Source organism: Citrus clementina, unplaced genomic scaffold (genome assembly GCF_000493195.1).
Source record: "Citrus clementina cultivar Clemenules unplaced genomic scaffold, Citrus_clementina_v1.0 scaffold_3, whole genome shotgun sequence".
NCBI lineage: Eukaryota > Viridiplantae > Streptophyta > Magnoliopsida > Sapindales > Rutaceae > Citrus > Citrus x clementina.
Genome location: NW_006262339.1, coordinates 48748941 through 48768914, shown reverse-complemented (window position 1 = coordinate 48768914; position 19974 = coordinate 48748941). Strand labels below are relative to the sequence as shown.

The 19974-nt window shown below is 35.4% G+C and overlaps 4 protein-coding genes across 5 annotated transcripts; 1 reads left to right on the top strand and 3 right to left on the bottom strand.

The window, feature by feature from the left end:
• Positions 1-145: 145 nt before the first annotated feature.
• Positions 146-1580, bottom strand: LOC18047317 (putative UDP-rhamnose:rhamnosyltransferase 1). Its single transcript, XM_006444917.2, has one exon. The coding sequence runs from the start codon at positions 1565-1567 to the stop codon at positions 146-148; it is 1422 nt and encodes a 473-aa protein (XP_006444980.1). The 5' UTR covers positions 1568-1580.
• Positions 1581-6137: 4557 nt separating this feature from the next.
• On the top strand, positions 6138-8678 carry LOC18047316 (probable polygalacturonase). The gene is made up of 6 exons (XM_024189915.1): positions 6138-6410; positions 6499-6831; positions 6926-7046; positions 7141-7315; positions 7711-7781; positions 7897-8678. Exons 1-6 carry the CDS (start codon positions 6375-6377, stop codon positions 8604-8606), a joined length of 1446 nt encoding a protein of 481 aa, XP_024045683.1. The 5' UTR covers positions 6138-6374; the 3' UTR covers positions 8607-8678.
• Positions 8679-9973: 1295 nt separating this feature from the next.
• LOC18046632 (mitogen-activated protein kinase homolog MMK2) lies at positions 9974-13377 on the bottom strand. Its single transcript, XM_006444913.2, has 6 exons — positions 13016-13377; positions 12204-12333; positions 11719-11856; positions 10855-11187; positions 10450-10633; positions 9974-10280 (listed from the first exon to the last, which is right to left on the bottom strand). The coding sequence occupies exons 1-6, from the start codon at positions 13183-13185 to the stop codon at positions 10108-10110; spliced, it is 1128 nt and encodes a 375-aa protein (XP_006444976.1). The 5' UTR covers positions 13186-13377; the 3' UTR covers positions 9974-10107.
• A 2429-nt stretch (positions 13378-15806) lies between these two features.
• On the bottom strand, positions 15807-18137 carry LOC18046631 (protein BPS1, chloroplastic). Of its 2 annotated transcripts, none has more exons than XM_006444909.2 (2): positions 18047-18137; positions 15807-17080 (listed from the first exon to the last, which is right to left on the bottom strand). In XM_006444909.2, the coding sequence occupies exon 2, from the start codon at positions 17065-17067 to the stop codon at positions 16012-16014; it is 1056 nt and encodes a 351-aa protein (XP_006444972.1). In that variant the 5' UTR covers positions 17068-17080; positions 18047-18137; the 3' UTR covers positions 15807-16011. The 2 variants fall into 2 exon arrangements, with proteins under 2 accessions (XP_006444972.1, XP_006444973.1); XM_006444910.2 differs by having other exon boundaries at positions 17841-18135.
• Between the last annotated feature and the right edge of the window lie 1837 nt (positions 18138-19974).

Sequence of the window (19974 nt, the reverse complement as noted above, 5' to 3'; positions counted from 1 at the left end):
TGAATAAAGAAAAGTCCACATCAGCGGTGGTTGGGAGGGCCGATCATATAAAGAAATATCCTTATTATTAATTTTTAATTTGACAAAGAAAAGCGAAGCAAAATAAACATTGAATAAAAATGATGCACAAGGACCATAATCCTTATTATTTTGTAGCCACGTTGATTTTGAGGTACTCGACAAATCTAACAGAGTAATCATCATGCAGCTTCTTATCGTTGAAAGTATTAGCGGCTTCTCTAGCTCGTACTCTTAGTTTCTCACCTTCCTCAGACACCGTGGCCAGTCTCAGAGCCTTGGCTATCCCATCTCTTGTAAAACTCCCATCATCTTTCCTTTCTACTTGCACAGCCAAATCCTTGTCAACCAGAAGCCTTGCATTCAGAGGCTGATCAATAATGAGTGGTAACACAACAAGAGAATGTCCAAATTGCAAAGTTTCTATCACCGAACCCCAACCAGCGTGAAACAATGAGGTCCCGATTGATGGATGTGCCAAAATTTCCAATTGCGGTGCCCATCCGATGGACACAATTCCTTTGCCGCGAATTGTGTCGGCAAAACCCAGCGGCAAAGCATCAACATCATCGGTAGCCCATTCGGGTTTCCTCAGTGCCCACAAGAATGGCAATCCAGATAGCTCAAGCCCGTACGCAATCTCATAAACTTGATCTTTACTGAGCTTACACTCACTTCCAAACCCAACAAACACAACCGATCTAGGCTTCTGCTCATCAAGCCATTGAAATATCTTACTAATCTGATGATCTCTTCCTTTTGCAGAATTCGGTTCCGGTGTGAGCAACCCCACTGGAATTACTGGCTTCCCAGTAAGCTTTTCAAGTAAATTCAAGTATTCACCTTCAAATTCAGGGCAACTGCGTATAGCCATAGCTTGACATGAATGGAGAATTTCGGCGGTCCTGTGAGCATCTGTTATCCCGGAGGCATTCATTCCATAGAAACCATGATGCATCCCGATTGCGTCGAACGTCCGTAAAGCTACGGAAGATGGAAAGTCCACCCACTCTGGAACTGCCGTCAAGCTCTCAGCGGATGGCCTAACTCTTTTCTGACCATCGCCAACCAAGCATTCTGGATTCGCTATAAATTGAAATGCAGCCGCTGAATAGGCAGAAAACAGCAAGAGAGGGACATGATATTCTTGTGCAATCTTCCCCGCCCAATGACTCATAACATCAACGATGATCCAATCTACGGACTGTTGAGCAACAAACTGTTTGAAAGGATGTTGCAGGAGATCATATGCTATCTTTAGATACTGAATGTTTTCAGATGGAATGTCCACCGTAGCCTCGGCGCCTTCAGGCAAGAGTAATTTGTCGTCCAAGGCAGCGGAAGCTGGTAATGGAAACTCAACAAAGTTGATTAGGGCAGCTACTTCTGACTCTGGAGCGGGTTTTGGGAGTCTTTGAATGTTTTTTGGGGTTGATATGAAGGAGACTTTGACTCCTGATTTTGCCAAGGCTATGGAGAGTTGAAAGAAAGGCATCAGGTGACCGAAGGCTGACCATGGAAGCATCACTACGTGTAGTTTTCTCGCCATTTCCGATCAAATGCTTCAGGTGAGCCTGAGAATTTCTTCGTATACTCACTCGAGAGCTATTTAATTACAAGTTCCAAGAAAGCATGCTATTAAAATATTTTATTTAATTATCTTTGTTGTGGTACAGACTCAAATGTGACTCCCACACAATTTGAGCCCTCTACAAAATATTCTGTGGTTAATATATATATATATATATATATTTTACTTAATTACAAGTTGCAAGAAAGTATGCATTAAAATATGGGTAATTTTTAAAAACCTCCCCTGAGGTTTGGGCTTGTTGCAAGTAGATGGCGAGAATTGATTTATTTGTAAAAAATCTCCTACCGTCAGTTAAGTTTAACATTGACCGTTAGTTGACCGTGCAAAGACAATATTACCCTTAACAATAGTTTATAAACGAAAATAACTAAAAAAAAAACCAAAATTATTAGCTATTTTACACTTTTTAAATTATTGATATTTTCTTAAAGTTTCTATAAAAAAGTTAAAATTAAAAAATTAAAAAATCCTCTTTAAATTATTGATATTTCCTTAAAATTCCTACAAGAAAGATAAAATTAAAAATTTAAAAATGAAATAGTCATAATCTTTAACTATGATATTGTAAATTTTTAGAATTGACAAGGATAAAATTATCAAAAAATAGGGTTTGTGCTTTTTGCACCAATAATTTTAGTTTTTTTTTAGTTATTTTCGTTTACAAACTATTGTTAAGGGTAATATTATCTTTGCACGGTCAACTAACGGTCAATGTTAAATTTAACTGACGGTAGGGAGTTTTTTATAAATAAATCAATTCTCGCCATCTACTTATAACAAACCCAAACTTCAGGGGAAGTTTTAAAAAATGACCCATTAAAATATTTTGAATTATATAAAAGATTGATACATGATATGCGCGGTTATTGCTACGTACACATCATTCGAGTCCTCACCGAAAGTTTATTTATTTATTTATTTGTTTTATTATGATTTTTTTGAACACTTTTCCATCATAGGTGACAATATTGCACGAAATCATTAGCCAACATCCAACTAAAAAACAACATAAAAGCCGCTAATAAGAGCCGTGCTGCAGTGCCCGAAATTTAAAAACGCGAGGTGCAGGATTGGCATTTGGCAGTCTGACATCACACGCGAGGTGCATGATTGCCACTTAATTTTTCGTCAGGGTCAAGAAAAATTGGATAATTTTTCATTTTTTATTTTTTGTCCATCATTAATTTATCCATTTCAGTCAAGGTGAATTGTTTTATAAACAGCAATAATCTCAAACTGGTCCTTAGCCCCATGCTAGACTTCATTGGCGTCACATCTTGCAGCCACAAACTGACAAAAGAATGGCTTCAACAACAAAAAAATATAAGTACGGGCTTTGGCTAAGTTACGTTAAACGTAACTTACGCCAGATACAGCAACAGTGCTAGTGATGGGACTCGTCACTGTTGCTGTGCCTGGCGTAAGTTACGTTTAACGTAACTTAGCCGGCTCCATGAGTACGAGATTGTATAATTTGGAACTGTGGGATGCAGATATGTTATGTGATGATGGTGATTGGTGTCTAAAAAGCTAACTTGCTGATTCCATTACTTTGATATTTGGGGGGAAAAAAAATTCAATTGTACCATGACATTAAAAAACAAGTAAAAATAAAAAGTTAAATTTTGAATCCACCTGAAAATCGATCGATTATTATCTTGAACGACACAGAAGAAAAAGTTCAAATAATGGTGGATCTTTAGCAACGAGTTCTCTATTTCCTACTACAAGAGATTGGAAACAGTTTTCGAGACAGATTATGCCCACCGGGAGGATGAACTTTTTATTCTGCTACACGAAGGTTGTTTGCATGCTTCAACGACAAATTAATGTATTTTCATGTAAATTCAAGAATTCTCTCTCAGCTTCGTATGTATTCAGGGCAGGGCAGCTGCGTATAGCCAAAGTCGCACATGCATGCATGGAGAATTGAGCGATCCTTTTGAAGATCCGTTAATTATCTCAGATTCCGTACATTCATACACAATTACAAGCTAAAAGCCATTGTGCTTAATGAATATCAAATGCTGCCAGTCGCTAATTCGAACAATATTCGAAAAGCTAACGAAGATGGAAAATGAATCCACTCAGTCTCCGGCACTCAGGTCAGGCTTTCATTTGCAAAACAAATGCAGCTAGCTTGTAGAAGTAAAACCACACTACATGAAGTGCTCTCGCCATTTTCGATTATATGACAGAAGAAGGTGAAAGCTAGCTAGCTACATTGAAAATTATAACACATAGCTTCATCAATGATATGAAAGCACCCAAAATCAATAATCATCTTTGCTAGCTATTTGCTCAACATACAATCTTTTGAACAAATATATATTCTTACTACTCGATCGTAAGCATCCATAATAATACCACATTTGTTATTTAGTTCTGTCAATTCATCTAAGGTGACATAAAACCAATGAAAGGGTTGTATTGTAGCTGAAAATAATTAATTAGAATTAATAATAAAAGTTCTTGGGCATTGTGCAGGAGTTTTCATAATTATTAATGGCACACATCATAGTCGACGTTTCTACTTTCTGGAATGGCTAGCTAGGCCAGTTGCCGACCCAATACTAGTGATAGGTTTTCTTTTGGAAATTCTGGTCCTTTTTTTTTTGGACTCGACTAGCTTACAGAATCTGTAAGCTACAGACTGCAGCATCAGCCGTTGGATGTGGAGTGAGCAATTAAACCATAGAAAATGGGACGGTGGGATGACGGGAGATGTTAGGTACAGAACCTGTACCATAGGCAGGTCCTTTTTTTTTTTTGTTCTGGACTTCTGGTGATCGTTTATTTCTTTATTTATTTATTTTTCTAGAAATGATAAGGATAGATTGGTTTGTTAATTTATTTATTTAATGCAGGCCGACCCAATACTAGTGATAGGTTTGTCTTTCTAGTTTTATTTATTTTGTCACTGTTGAAACTTGAAGTAATATTTTGTTATTTTCTCATTGTCTTAAATTAAACATATTTTAAATTAAAATTTTCAAGCAGTCTTTAAGTAAAGAAATGTTTAATATGTAAGAACTATGAAAAGAATAATAAATTATTCTGAATTTGTGAGAATTAATTGGTTAGATAAGAAGTGACGAGTAAATCAAAAATACGAATGCGAGTTGTTGGAAAATAAAATCAAAGTAAGTTGAAGATGGGCTTGTTAGGATAATGTAACTTGATCCATAAATCTTTTCTTCACAAACCCAAACTGAGTCAGCAGTCCAATGGAGCCTTGCTCGTAATCTTTTATTCCTTTTGGTTAATGGGTGTTTAACTTCTACTAGTTAGTTATTGCAATACCAAAAACGTTTAATTCCATCCCAAACCCAAAAGCGATGCAATCATTTTATCATATAATTTTTTTTAATCACAGTTTTCTGACAATAATTCTTCTCACTTAATTTTTCAATTTTTATTATTTTAAAATAAAATCATTAATTGTGTTAAAAAAATTACTAATTTCATAGAAGTATTTTTAAAATTTCAGTCTATTAAGTAAAAAAAAAAATATTATAACATTTGTAATTTTATCAATTGACAATTTTAGATATAAAAAAATAATTAATTAATAAAATCATTATCACTTTGTATATAACTAATTTTGTATTTTTTTTTATTTTAGATGATTAACTTGTATTTACATAGTTTAGGGCATAAGATGGATTTTATTATTTTAACCGTTTGGTAGTAAAAATAATAAAATATTAAGTGAAAACAATAATTATCAAACAAATTTTATTGCCAGAGTTATACGTTAAAAAAGAATAAGATGAGAAGGAAAATGATAACATCCGCGACTAAAATTGTAAAATCAGAATGCAACCGCAAAAAAGCCTTTTTCTCTAATGAGACAAATCCCATAGCTAGTAATATTGGTAAACAAGAATGGGGCGCATGTGACATGCACCGCACTTTCTCGTGAATTCGTGGGTGATCTCAGGCCTCATCGATTGGATGAAGTCAACTCGGACCGTCTGATCCAAATCGTATGGCCAACCATGATTCATCATCGTTAACCTGATCGGTTATGTTGAATAAATTATCCATTCTCTTCGCTTTTCATTTTCTGCTTGGTAAAATATTCCCTCTTAAAGAATGGCAGCGGTAGCAGATCAAGATATGATGAGAATTGAATCATTGATATTTGATAAAAAGGCTCACGGGAGGCCCCACCAGTATTATCAAAATCAAACCCGTGAAGAGAATAGTCGAAGTGGGTCGGCAAAGGCAATAGTGGGGTTAGTGCCGCAAGCTCACGAGATGTGATAAAAATGCAAACTCCAAGAGAGTGAAAGTGAATGCGATGGGCCCATCAGCTACTTTCTAAGGCAATAGGACAAAATGAAACCACCCACCACCAACTCACGAGCCAACATTTCTCAGTGCCCCCGTCGTAGATTCCCACGTTGGTGCTCTGTTGCTTCAAAAACTACTTTTCCTAAAGAATTTGTCACAGTAAGTCAATAATGCTTTGCTTATTGAACTTACCCCATAAATTTATATTTTCAGAAAAAGTTAACATACACTAACACTCCACATGTACAAGTATTTTCTTAAATTTCATTATGATTGATTGAGCGAAAGCCATTACTTGGCTTCAAAGAAGGACAAAAGAAGTTTAAAAAGTGAAGCCAATTTCAACAATGCAAATTCGTCCTAGCCTATAGCTATAGCTATATATATATATACACGCACGCACCCCATTTGTCTCAGCAACACCACAAAACAACATTCTAAGATCACCTACCTTATCACAACAATGGAGCTGTCGCGGATGAGCCGCCTGAGAAGTCAAGTAAATGCACTAACTCAATTAACCAACTATTGGCCCTCAGAGCTTGTAATAATATATATATTTTTTCCTATTCTTGTTTAATTTACAGGTGACTAAGTTAGTGCCACTTCTCATAGTGGTGGCATTACTGAGCCAAAGAGGAGCTGAGAGCAGAAAGGCAAGGAGACTAGACTCATTTGAGTACAATGCTATAAGCTGTAGAGCACACAGTGCATCAATTACTGATTTTGGAGGAGTTGGTGATGGCAAGACATCGAATACAAAGGCTTTCAAGGACGCTATCAATCAACTGAGTCAGTACTCTTCTGATGGTGGAGCTCAGCTGTATGTTCCTGCTGGGAAATGGCTCACCGGTAGCTTTAACCTCATCAGTCACTTCACTCTTTATCTCCACAAAGATGCTTTTCTTCTAGCTTCTCAGGTTTTGCTAATTATTCTTCTGATAATCATGTGATGTGAGTGTTGATTACTTATTCTCTCATTAACGGCAAATTATTCACTGGTTTTATTATTAGGATTTGAACGAATGGCCCGTGATCAAGCCTCTGCCTTCCTACGGTCGAGGAAGGGATGCAGCTGCTGGAAGGTACACGAGTCTCATATTTGGAACCAATCTGACTGATGTCATTGTTACAGGTAATTATGAAACTTTATCGAGTATTATTTAGATCAGATTTCATGTTAATCTCAGTTCTTACAAGTAAAATGGGTGGAACCTATTTGCTATCAGGGGACAATGGCACGATCGACGGTCAGGGTGCACTTTGGTGGCAGCAATTCCACAAGGGCAAGCTAAAATACACTCGGCCTTACCTGATTGAATTCATGTACACTGACAATATCCAAATCTCAAGTCTAACGCTGCTGAATTCACCATCATGGAATGTTCATCCTGTTTACAGCAGGTACCTTTACATGTAGCCTAGATATAATAACACTTGTTGCAGTATGGTTAATTTTTTTTTTTTTTTGAATTACATGAGAATATTACTCTAATTACAACTATGAGAATATTATTGATATTTATAATTAAATAGTTATTGAAACTAATTTATATTAAATTTGGTCAAATTTTTATTTTTCAAATATTCGAGGGACATTTATTTCACTAATTTTTCAAAACTGTCTTCACTCATAATTGAGAAAAAAATTAAACCTCTACAATGCTTTTGTAGTTGGTTAATTATACACGGTCAATGTCTGCTAATTAATGTAACATTGCATTTCATGGGTCATTTATTAATTAATAGGTCAGTCGGAATTATTTATGATAAAATTATTTTTTTAAAATGAATTGCAGTAATATTCTCGTGCAAGGGATTACCATCATTGCCCCTGTTACATCTCCAAACACAGATGGAATCAACCCAGGTTTGTGTTTTGTTCAACTCTTAAAGCCACGTCAAATTGTTGAGGAATGGGCTTAAACTCTTAATTTATTTACACGTATCAAGTCACTAATTTATTTTTCCCCCTTTGAAATAAGATTCTTGCACCAATACTAGAATTGAAGACTGCTACATAGTCTCTGGAGATGATTGTGTGGCAGTAAAAAGCGGATGGGACGAGTATGGAATTGCATATGGAATGCCCACAAAACAACTAGTCATCAGACGGCTGACATGCATTTCACCGTACAGTGCCACCATCGCATTAGGCAGCGAGATGTCAGGTGGGATTCAAGACGTCAGAGCTGAAGACATCAAAGCCATCAATACTGAATCTGGAGTTAGAATCAAAACTGCCGTAGGCAGAGGAGGGTATGTTAAAGACATTTACGTAAGAGGAATGACCATGCACACAATGAAATGGGCCTTTTGGATGACTGGCAATTATGGATCGCATGCCGATAATCACTATGATCCAAAGGCTCTGCCCGTGATTCAAGGAATTAATTATAGGGACATTGTGGCGGATAATGTGTCCATGGCTGCTAGATTAGAGGGAATTTCCGGTGACCCATTTACAGGTATTTGCATTGCTAATGCGACAATTGGAATGGCGGCCAAGCATAAGAAAGTACCGTGGACTTGTGCTGATATTGGAGGGATGACCAGTGGCGTGACTCCTCCACCCTGTGAATTGTTACCTGATCAAGGACCTGAGAAAATAAGAGCCTGTGACTTCCCGACTGAGAGTCTACCAATTGATATGGTGGAGATGAAAAAGTGTACTTACAGAATTAATTATTTGTGAATTTCCTTTGCTAGTATAAGCAGGACAACAGCTTCTGTTTCTCTACGCTATGCTACAACAGTTTTAAGTTTAATACTTTAGTGCCTGTTTAAGGCATAAGTGTTTATTTAATTTTATAATTTTTTAAAATTTTTTATGGTGTTTGGTTATTTTTTTATTAAAGTTTTTTTTAAAACTTAAATAAGCTAATTTACCTCTACCAGCAGTTTTTGAGAGTAGAGGGTAGAGAGTTTTTCCAAAACATAAATAATATCTAAAATATTCTTGACATATTTTATTAATTACATAATATCGTATTTTGTATAAAATTTATCCAACGAAAAATTGTAGTCGGCACTTCATTTTTTCTCTTTTTTTTTTTTTAAAAAGTAGCGAGCATTTTAATTTTGCAATCTCTGTACATACCCAACACTTGAGAGAGCAATCATAGTCATAGCTAACGTTTTTTGTGAGGAGCATACCAAGTAATTTTGATAGTTTTATTTGTTTGGGATAATACATCAATGATGTAATTTTTAATTTTAAAATTAAAGAAATAATTAAACTATTTTTTTTTTATTAATTGATAGCTTGGATAATGCATTTTGTTACATGTTATATAATTATAAATACATATCTTTTTTAGTAATTTAATTACACAAAAGCACTTTTAATTTTACACAATCAAACAGTTTAATAATTTTTTTTAAAAAAATTTTTAATTGACAATTAAACACCTAATGACTTTTTGTTCAAAAGTTCTATTGGTATAAACTCTCCTCCTATAAGCCATACTGTTATAAACTCTATTTAATAAACTGTATCAAAGAGAGCCTTAGCCTTAGTCATTATTTGTTCGGATAGTTCATCCTCAAATGCATGCAAAATTTTGATTAAGCTGAATGCATCTACCTTTCTTTCTAAGTTGGTGAGAACTATATCTCTGGTTGCTTGTACAAATTCCTGTGGATGGAAGTGTAACTTGCCAGGTAGATGAGAAATGAGCAATTCACGTTTTCTAGAAAATGAAAATCTGTCGTATGGGCAACAAGAAGTCAACTACTTCATTAAAGTAACCTGGAATGTGATACCTGCTTCAAAAGTCACATACTATATGCAATTAATCAACACAAGAACACAATCCTTATCCCTGTATAATTCCTCAGTTCTGCTAAAACTTAAACAATGCCGCAACCAGAGATAAGAGAGGGAAAACCGCATCATCAATAAACACAGGTTATAAACACAACTAACCTCAGCTCCTTTATCTACACAGAATAAAAGAACCTGCATCTAAGAAGGGAGCTTATTCTGCTTCAGCTACTTATGTAACAATGATATATTACACGCTAGGTTGCCAGATGAACTACGAATGAATACTCATAAGATTTTTAATTGAATCTCAATCTCTGTTGAACTTTTGTACTGATTTAATATTGGAGGACCCAATGGTCAAATATAGTCTTGTTGCAAATCAGAACCATGAGATACATTTCATGAACAACACATTATCACGTCAACCTCAATGAGTTGGATCTGGGTTGAATTTTACAGATTCCCTATAGATGAGCTCCTTAATGTTTTCTTCAGTAAATGATGGATGCTCAAAATCAAAACTGAATGGTCTTGGGCAAACAGGCTCCTCATTGATATCATGAAGGGGTGCCAAATATGGGTGGCACAGAGCCTCATCAACTGCAAACCATATGGAGAAAAAGAATCATTATTGGAAGGAAAAGGGAAAGAAAATTGATTCATAATGTAAGTTGTAAATTATGATACTCATAGTACTAATTTTTTAAACAATTGGTAGAAGCAGGAATGGCTTGTAGTTATCTTGGATTATCACCAATCCTTATTATACCTGTAATGCGCCTGTTTGGATCAAAGACAAGCATCTTCTCCAGCAAATCAACAGCACCAGGAGATTTGTTTGGAAATCTAGCAGAGAAATTTTGCTTCGGGAATTGTGGAAGCATTCTAACATATCTTCTGGCATTATCACTTCGTAGAAACCCAAGGCTGGTTTCATCAGGTGAACCTATAAGCTATTCAAAAACATAAGGAAAACCATTAACAAGTAATCTTATGCATAGTTGGTTTAGAATTTGAAAAGAAACAGAACCTCCAAGTATTAATATCTACATAGACAGAGGAAAGAAAGAATTTTTTCATAAAGATAAGAAAAATGTGCTGCAACACAAGCAGACAGAAACATTACTGACTACAGTGCTACACCATAGTTTTGCTATGCAAATACTAATCATACCTCTGTGATCAGCCTCAGTTGATGGACATAATCTTTTCCAGGGAACAGGGGTTGTCTGGTCATAATTTCACCAAGTATGCAACCAACTGACCAGATATCAATTGCTGCTGTATACTCTGAACAGTTAAGAAGCAGTTCGGGTGCCCGGTACCAACGAGTAACAACATACTCAGTCATGAAATCTGTTTCTGATGTTGTCCTTGCAAGCCCAAAGTCTCCAATTTTAAGATCACAATTGGCATTAAGGAGCAAATTGCTAGGCTTCAAATCACGATGCAAAACGTTTGCTGAGTGTACATATTTCAACCCTCGTAACAACTGATACAAGAAGTACTGCAAGAGTGGCACTAAAAGATCAAAAAGAGCTCTGGTTTCTACCTTCTTAATTCTGATACAGAAATAGTATAACTACGAAAACACCTTATGTCATCCTGCACTTATTTCATAAAAGTTTGCTGTTTTTCACTATCATAAACCCACAAATAGTACTGAGACCCTGTACACCACTGATATCAAAAGGACCACGAATAATCACAATAAACAATATTTTTCTCCACAGAAGGAGAACTAAAACAATATCGTGTCTACAAATCATTATTTTAAAACTGTCAATCAGGTTGAGATTTTTTGCCACCAAAAGACATAAAGGTTGGCATTTAAGAGTATGATCAAACTATCAAACTCCAAAAGGGATGATCATCAGAATAAGCAACATAACCCTGGAGTACAGAAGATGTCAACTATTTTTTGGGGGGGGTGGGGGGGGGGGGTGTGAAATTGCATCAGTAATCAACTAACCAATGTTTAATTGCATAGATAAAAACAAAATCTTATAAGCCACATTAAAAAGTGCATGATGCCAACCCGACAATGATCATCTGTCAGATCTTGATGGGAACGGATGATTTGATGGAGATCAGTGTCCATCAATTCATAAACTATGTATACATCATTGAAGGTCTCCCTCTGTGGTGGTCGTATGATGTCTTTGATGGCAATAATCTGCAGTAGATAAAGAGAAAGCAGTAAGCCTAACCCACCAAACTAGAAATCCACCAGCACCAGAATTTCATGCATGAACAAATGGCAAACCAGCACAACCAAGTCTAAGTGAAGAATGTGGATTGCTGTACTGAAACAACGGGCAATTAACTAAGAGGACTATGCTGTTGAAATGATGCACATAACAACTTCTAGAATTTACTCAGACTCTCTTATCAATCGAACTCACAGCAAGAGACAGTAAACGTGGAACATACCATGGGGGCAAAGCAAGCCATTTATCCTAGTGACATAGCTCAACTGAAAATTGCAAAGATAAAAAAAATTAGAAACCTCACTGAACTTACATTTTCATGATCCATGTGACGAAGCAGCTTAATTTCTCGCAAAGTCCTCTTGGCATCAATTCTATTATCAAATGCATTGCCAATTTTCTTAATGGCAACCTCTTCCCGAGTCTCCGAATTCATAGCAGCACTGAAGGAAATGAAAAAATCACATTTTCCTTCACATAGTTGGTGACAAAGAGAATCAAGTCAACCAAACAGAATGCATAACATTTATTAATCTCCTCAACTAGCACATCATCACAAATGGATGAAAACTAATTTTTAATTCAAATTGAACCAACCACACTAACAATCTACCCGGAGATGATCATCTATCAAAACAGACACACACTCTCCGTGTCCCAGCATTAAGATTTTGGGCAATTATTAAATCCAACACCTTCAACTACATCCGACTGTGCAGTCATACACAGTTGACCTGAAATCTAACGCCAACTATTAATATGATCATGTATGAGCTCTTCACTACTAATACAGTATACAAATACTACCAACTACCAAGGGCCAGTCCTACTGAAGATTTAAACTTTAGATTCACTCATACTAACAATAATAATACCGGTTGAAAACAACTGACTATGACAAAACCGAAACTGAAGAAAAAACAGAAATCCCCATAATTTCTCCCAAATTTTCACCCAAACAAAAAGGCGCGCACACACAAAACATTACTCTCAGTCTCAGGTCACAAGAACACAAGTAACATGCTAGATCGAGCTACTAAAAATAATAATCACAATGAAATAAGAAATTCAGGTCAAAGTCAATACGATCTTCAAGATTAATGAGTCTTAATATGGAAATCTTACCACACAATACCATAAGCGCCTCTGCCAACGGGGCGTATAGGAGGGACATACTTTCTAGAAACTTCGAAAAGGTTACCGTACACATTATACTGCACGTAACGTCCCCCATGAGTCGGAACTCCTTTGACAATAGTATGATCACCCGAACCGGAGCTCGACTCTCCTGACATGATTCTGTTGGCCCCGAATACGGTATCCGAATCCGAACCCGACAAGGATTTTTCCTGAAAATTGGAACGAGAAGGAGAACCAATTTCGAGGAAAGAGCTACTAAATTTTAGGAGGGCGTGTCGGTAGGTGGAAAGGGCTTTGACATATTTTCTTTTGAGTGTGTGAACTCGCAAACTTTTGAACTGGAAAAGCCTGGTAATCCGTGAACTAATTTAATTCAACTTTTGGATTAAAATTAATTAGACTTTCCCCTTTTTTTTTTTTTTTTTTGAATTTTAAGTCTTCTAAACGAATTTACCACGTAATATATATATATATATATATATATACACACACCGGTATATTAGAATTAAAATTTTATTAATATTTGCCATCAATAATTTAAAGAAACCATTACAATACAACGTGGTCTGAAATTTTATTCTCACATAATATTAAAAAAATATTTAATTCACCTATATCAAAAAATTTAACCTTTACCTAACTCAATTAGCCCATGCACTCAAAATGCCAATAGGCTAAAAGCCCATTGTCACCGAATATTGCTTACTGTAAGCTTTAATTTTCAGTATTAATTATATGTTGAGTTATGCTTAATGATGAAATTTTGTCTTTAATTTCCACAGCACAGTTGCAATTTATAGTCAACTCCAATTTTTATTTAATAGGGTAGGGTCAAGTTTCAATATCAATTAGGTGGCTGTCAAGTGAATTAAAAGTCTGACTGCCGTAGGTGGCACATTTATTAGAATTTAGTAGAATATAATAAAACAAGCCGCTATTATTGATTCCATGGCTTCTGAAACTTAATTTCAGTTAGGTTATTTGTGAGGCGTCGAGCTTTTTTTGACACTCCTAAATTTTTCTTACAAAACTCAGTTCTAGAAGTACACCATTAAAATTTTTTTTTAAAAAAGTTTTAATAACACTTATAATTTCAAAAATGCCCTTTTTGTATATTCCTTCTCCTTTTTTTTTAAATAACAACCTTCAATTATGTGCACTTCATTGCCTCTTACTACTTATACAAACTAGTTCTTCCCCTCCTAATTTTCAAGTCCACATAGCTAAGTTAACTGTGGTTTGAAAAAAAAACACAAAACACAGGTTTCTTGATGGTCTAAGATATGCAAAAGAAAAAAAAAATCGAAAATAGACATGGTTATCAGGAGAATATAGAATATCTCTAATAAATGAAATCCAACCCAAGTGTAAAAGACAAAGCTCAGTTAATTAATAATACAAAAGATATTTTTTTATGCAAGTGTTTTGTAAATTTTCTCTCTTATTAAAACAAAACAAAGAAGAAGAAGATGAAGAAGAAGAGAAGCCAAATTCAGTGAAAGAGGTGAACATCTACCGACTACAGGGGTATAAACAGTGTTTTAAGACGAATCATGCGGTTCCCAGCCTTTTAGGAATCATGCGGTTTCTATGAGTTGGAGGAGGGGGTTCATAAGAACATTTGAGGGGTGTTAAAAGCACAACTCATTTGAGATACCTTGCGACCCATGGTCTAATCGGATTAATTCATGTGTATTGCAAGTGACTCACAAATGTTTGTTTATTAAGCCAGTTTCGGGAACTTGAGGTCTGACAGTCTCATCTTCCAAGTCCCCAAATCAAAACCTCTTGCAATGATATCATGTCGTTTGCTTTAGCCGTGTGTGCTTGACGAAAAACAAATATCAAAGCGCAAAGCAAGTTGAGACAGATCTGCGACACAAACAACTGCATCTCAAAAAGCCCAACAGATTCACACAGTGCACACCATAACATGCCGGAGACAAATTTGTGATCCATGATTTTGAAATGAAACATGGTGGGTAATACCTCCAAGTTTGGGCAAGTTCCTGGCTTATTAATTTCCTGCATCCAAAGCGCTTAAATTTCAGTAATATTGAAATGAAGAAAAACTCGACCTCCACTAACGCAAACTTGGCTGCTGCCAAATTTTCGCAAAACTCTTTATCTTGCGATGCAGGTTTTCACCCTCACATCCATTAATTCATACGTCCATATAATCAACAGTCCTAACCAATAGCCGTACGCCATTTTCATTATGGTGGTGAGTTTTAAAAATTAAAAGAAAAAAAAAGTGACGCATTCATGATACACTTGCCTTGTAAAGTTGGGTTGTCTTGGGTATACATCCACAGCAATTTGCAATAAGTTTCAAAGAGAGCTAACTTACGAAACCATTGCATAACAAGCCACTATGTGGCTTACTTTCTCTCAAAGCCATTAAAACATCAATAACATGAAGAGAATCAACCTCATCATGTTAGCTTCCAATGGAGGAAGTCAAGAATGTGATGCTACTCACTCAATATGTGAACAGACCACGAAGAGAGAAACTTCCCCTCGGAGTACTGCAAACCGAGAAGGAAATTCCTTTGCCATGACACCCAATGAGACAGAGAGAGAGCATGATTAGCCACAGTGCAAAGCACATTCAAATGATAGGTATATTAGTTCATCAAAATTTGAGTTGAGTGCCAGAAAAGAACCAGAAAGAATTACCGGTAAGCAGGTGTATAATACATACACTCTTGCAGATGTCGGAATCACATCATCACATCTTGTAAGTTAATGCTGCTTGATATGACAACACGAACACTTATGCAAACAGTACAATTCCAGTGATATAATCTTGGCATTAAACAGCACAAAGTACATTTACAGACAGGAGAAATAGTAGTACGACACACCTTACGACTCAGACCACACAGAATACTAGTTGGTATATTTCTATCAATCAGAGAACAGAAAACCCCATACGTACACCACTTGTATACAGTAAATTTTAGTTCATTCATCAATATTCACCTCCTGACAGGTTCTGCATTCCTCCCTACTAGTATGTCAGGGGCAGTACCAGTTGCTCTTAGATTACAAAGCAAAGCATCACGCCCACTCAAAACTATTTTGAAAAAGCCATCCACTGCCTTTGTAAGATGATCTAGCCCTTGAGAAAGGTTATCTGCCCTCTTTCCCAAATCCAAAACAGATTTCTGGAGCAGTTCCTCTTCAACAGTGTCAACCTCATTTTGAATCACCTCATACAATTTCTTAACGCTCCCATCAACAGCCTCTAGTTCGTTCAAAACTGTAGCTCTTCCAGAGGATAATATGTTCCTAACTTCTGCATTCACATTAGCTTGCAAGGCAGAAAATGCTGGTGCCCAAGGTAATGTGTCAGAAACGTTCAGTTCTAACAAATTCTTGGCTGATCCAGAGAAGGCTGCAGCAAAAATACTACAAACAAATACAGTCAACACCTTAACCCCATACATTGCGCGCATCAAAACCTTCCCTTTGGCTGAGTTCTTAACCTTGGGCAAATCCAAAGAAGCTACCAGATTGTCTAAGATTGAACGACAGCTCTCAACTCTGGGGTTCTTTGAACTAATGTGCTCCCTCCAGTTATCAAGAGAAGAACAGGCTCGCCCAAACTGTGTTGGAGAGGAAGAATCCAAAGTGTGCAAGACACACTGAAGCAATAGGTGGCCTTGGCTGACCTTCGTGAGAACAGAGCTAAAAGCAATGCATATATCAAGCAAGTTTACACTGATGTCTAAGTACACGTCTATCCATTTCTCATCCCAGTCACTTACAGGAAGCTCCAACTCAGTTATAAGGTCTTTTATGACATTGTGAGTCTCACAAAGTGACTCCATTGCCAGTCTCATCCATGATAAGTTGAGGATATCATCCTTGTCTTTCGGCATAAGTTTTCTCAGCCTCTCTGCCAAGGTCTCCTCAAAATCAGCCAACAGAGATACAAGCTTGGGAGACAAACGAGAACCTTTGGGGGACATCATCCGAAAAGGATTTCCAAATGGGAAGAAAGGACGGTGTGGATCCTGGGGGCGACTCATTTTGATGGATTTGCTGCAAAGAAGTAAAAAGAAAGAAAATCAATCAGACATCATATCGCAACATAATCTTTTGTTTTTTTTGGGGGAAAGGGGGGGGGGGGGGAGAGGCGGGGGATCGTTACACAATATAATATAATAAGAAAATTACTATTACACATATTTGTTAGCAGGTATTTAAACAGCTCTAGTCAAACATAAAACTTAATTTATCATTCTGAGCTTTATCATATGGAAACGAAGGCCAAAATCAATTTGGCAAAAGTTTTATCCCCGACCATCCAGTTGGTAGCTGAGTAAAAGTCGAAGAAATTAGATGCATAATAAGGGGACATTAAATAAAAAAAATTCTTTCTAAACTCTTACAATATTTTGGCAATTTAGGGGAACATTAGGCTTCTAATAAATACAAATTCAGGAAACATAAAGGTAAAAAAATTGTTTATTTCACATACACTGTCATAGCAAATCAAAAGACTGTAAACGTGAAGTCAACGCACTGCATAATTTCCATTTCTCCACCTTAAACTACATGCATCAATTTAGAAAAAAAAAATCCAACAAAAAGATCAAAAAAAAAATTCAGATCTTTCCACAAGAAACATGGCATCACTATTAGGAATTAACTTCAGATCTTAAAAACCCTAGGACATAATCATGCAGAATATAAAGTTTCTTGTTTCAATTCATGCCTCTTTTCTCAATCAAAAGTCAAACCCTAGACCTTAATCATGCACATAATAAAGAAAATAAATTAAATATGGTAAATATCTTACCTTAACAATAGATCGTGGATCGAAAAACTGATTATTCGGTTAAATCGAAATACTTAACAAAGAATTAATGGCAGACCGTAACTAAAACTAAACCTAATTTCTACGTCTTTGATAAATAAAAAAAAAATCAGAGAAAAATAAAATAGCCTCTCTTTTCACAAAGATTAAAGAAAAGAACAACCAAAAAAAGATGATATAAATCGTACCGAAATCAGTACTCGAAAATCTTAGGAAATTTCGCAGACGCGTTAGAGACACTATTGCGTCCTCGCTTTTTTAGGTGAGGGGTTGTTTTATTTTGATATTGAAGGTGTAGGGCGCGGGATGGAGTCACTTGCGGTTCTGGAAAATTTCGTGACAGATGGACACGTGGAGTTCTACGAATGGTGATTAGCACAACGGATACTTTTTACTTAAAATTCTTAAATTTTCTTTATTTATTGAAGCCAAAATATTTGGCATTTTTTGGTAAGTTTCGTTTCGTCAATGCTCTTTCAGCCCAACACGGCTTGTTATCTTTTTGTAGAAAGACCGAGACAACAGCAACCGTTGTGACTTGTGCGAAGAAAAGTCATCAGCATGGTGCGTGAGCCACGTGTGACTGATGGTTCACAAAATCAGACGGGGCTTGATGTCCCGCCACACCCCATACTTTTCTGAGTTTGATAGCACTTTACGAACTCTCTAGAGAAGCCTTTAAGTGGGCCCCACATATGGGCTGAAATTTGGTCTGGTTAATTGCCCAATGGCCTGTTTTGGTTTTAATAACAGTGTTTATACGAAGAGTTGGATACCTGGATAATTGGCACCCCTTCAAAATCCTTTTAAAATACATTTCATAAATTTATAATTATAACCTTCATGGAAATTACTTCTTAGGACCAAAATGTCTCATCAAAATAAAATGGTAAAAAAAATCCCAATGAGGAAAAAAAAGATTTAGGGATATAGATTTCTTAATTTTTTTATACTTAGATTAATTATTTCATTTTAATTTGTACCATTATGTGATTCTTCATTACTGGTACATTTAAATGATTTTTTTTATTATTATCAGAAGTGGAACTTAATGGAGACGCACATGGGTCATGTGACTCATGTCCCCAATAAAAATTTTGGAAAAAAATTAACATGTAAATATTACGTACTAAATTACAGTAGAAGTTGAAAAATATCCTTAAATTAATTACCATTGACTAAATTGCCATTCACTAAATAATCATTATTTAGTAAGGGAAGAACAAATTAAAAGATAGAAAAACACTAATTTTAATACATCAAATGAAAAAATATACTACATTAAAGTTTGTGTTTTCTTGTTTTTAGCTTTGATCCTACGGCCTTTACTTATTAATTTTCTTATGCTCTTCATGAAGTTACCCCACAAAAAAAAAAAAAAAATTCACTTTTTTATGATCATCTTCCTCCCTTACATGATTACTGCGACTCAATTTAAAAAATTTTAAAAATGAATGTAGTTAAGCTATAGTGTAAAAAAGAAAAGAATGTTGATGACGATACATGGTGTCAAAGTTGTCAACAAAAAGAAAAAAAGAAGAAGAAGAAGAAGAATCTGCGTGGTTGTGGTTGCATATAGAGTTTTAAGCAAGAGAAACTATTTTAAGTGTTTAACGAAGGTTGAAATCGTAAAATACATGAAAACAATTTTAAAAGATATTTGAAGGATGCCAATAGTCTGGCTCAACTTAGAAATGGTTTAATTTTAAAATATTGATCAACGGAAACTTTTACCATATAAGGCACAAAAAATTATTAATGAAAGTTTGTGAATAAATTAAAAACAAATAACTACTAGTTAGGCAAGAAACAAATTTAAAATACATCAAAGTCCAATTTAATATTAAGATGTTGTAACTTAAAAGTTACAGTTGCTGTAGGACAAAAACTGTAATTAAAATAAAAGTTAATAGTATGTAATAAATATAATTTTTAAATAATAATTTTGATTAAAATTATTAAAAATATAATAAATTTTTTATTATATAAGTATAAAATCAAATCAACTTAATTTTCAAACTATAGTAATTAATATTTACCAAATAGTTTAATATTATAACATTTAATTGCCCAACCTCAATTCAGATGAAATATGAAAAAGTGTAAGCAAGAAGCA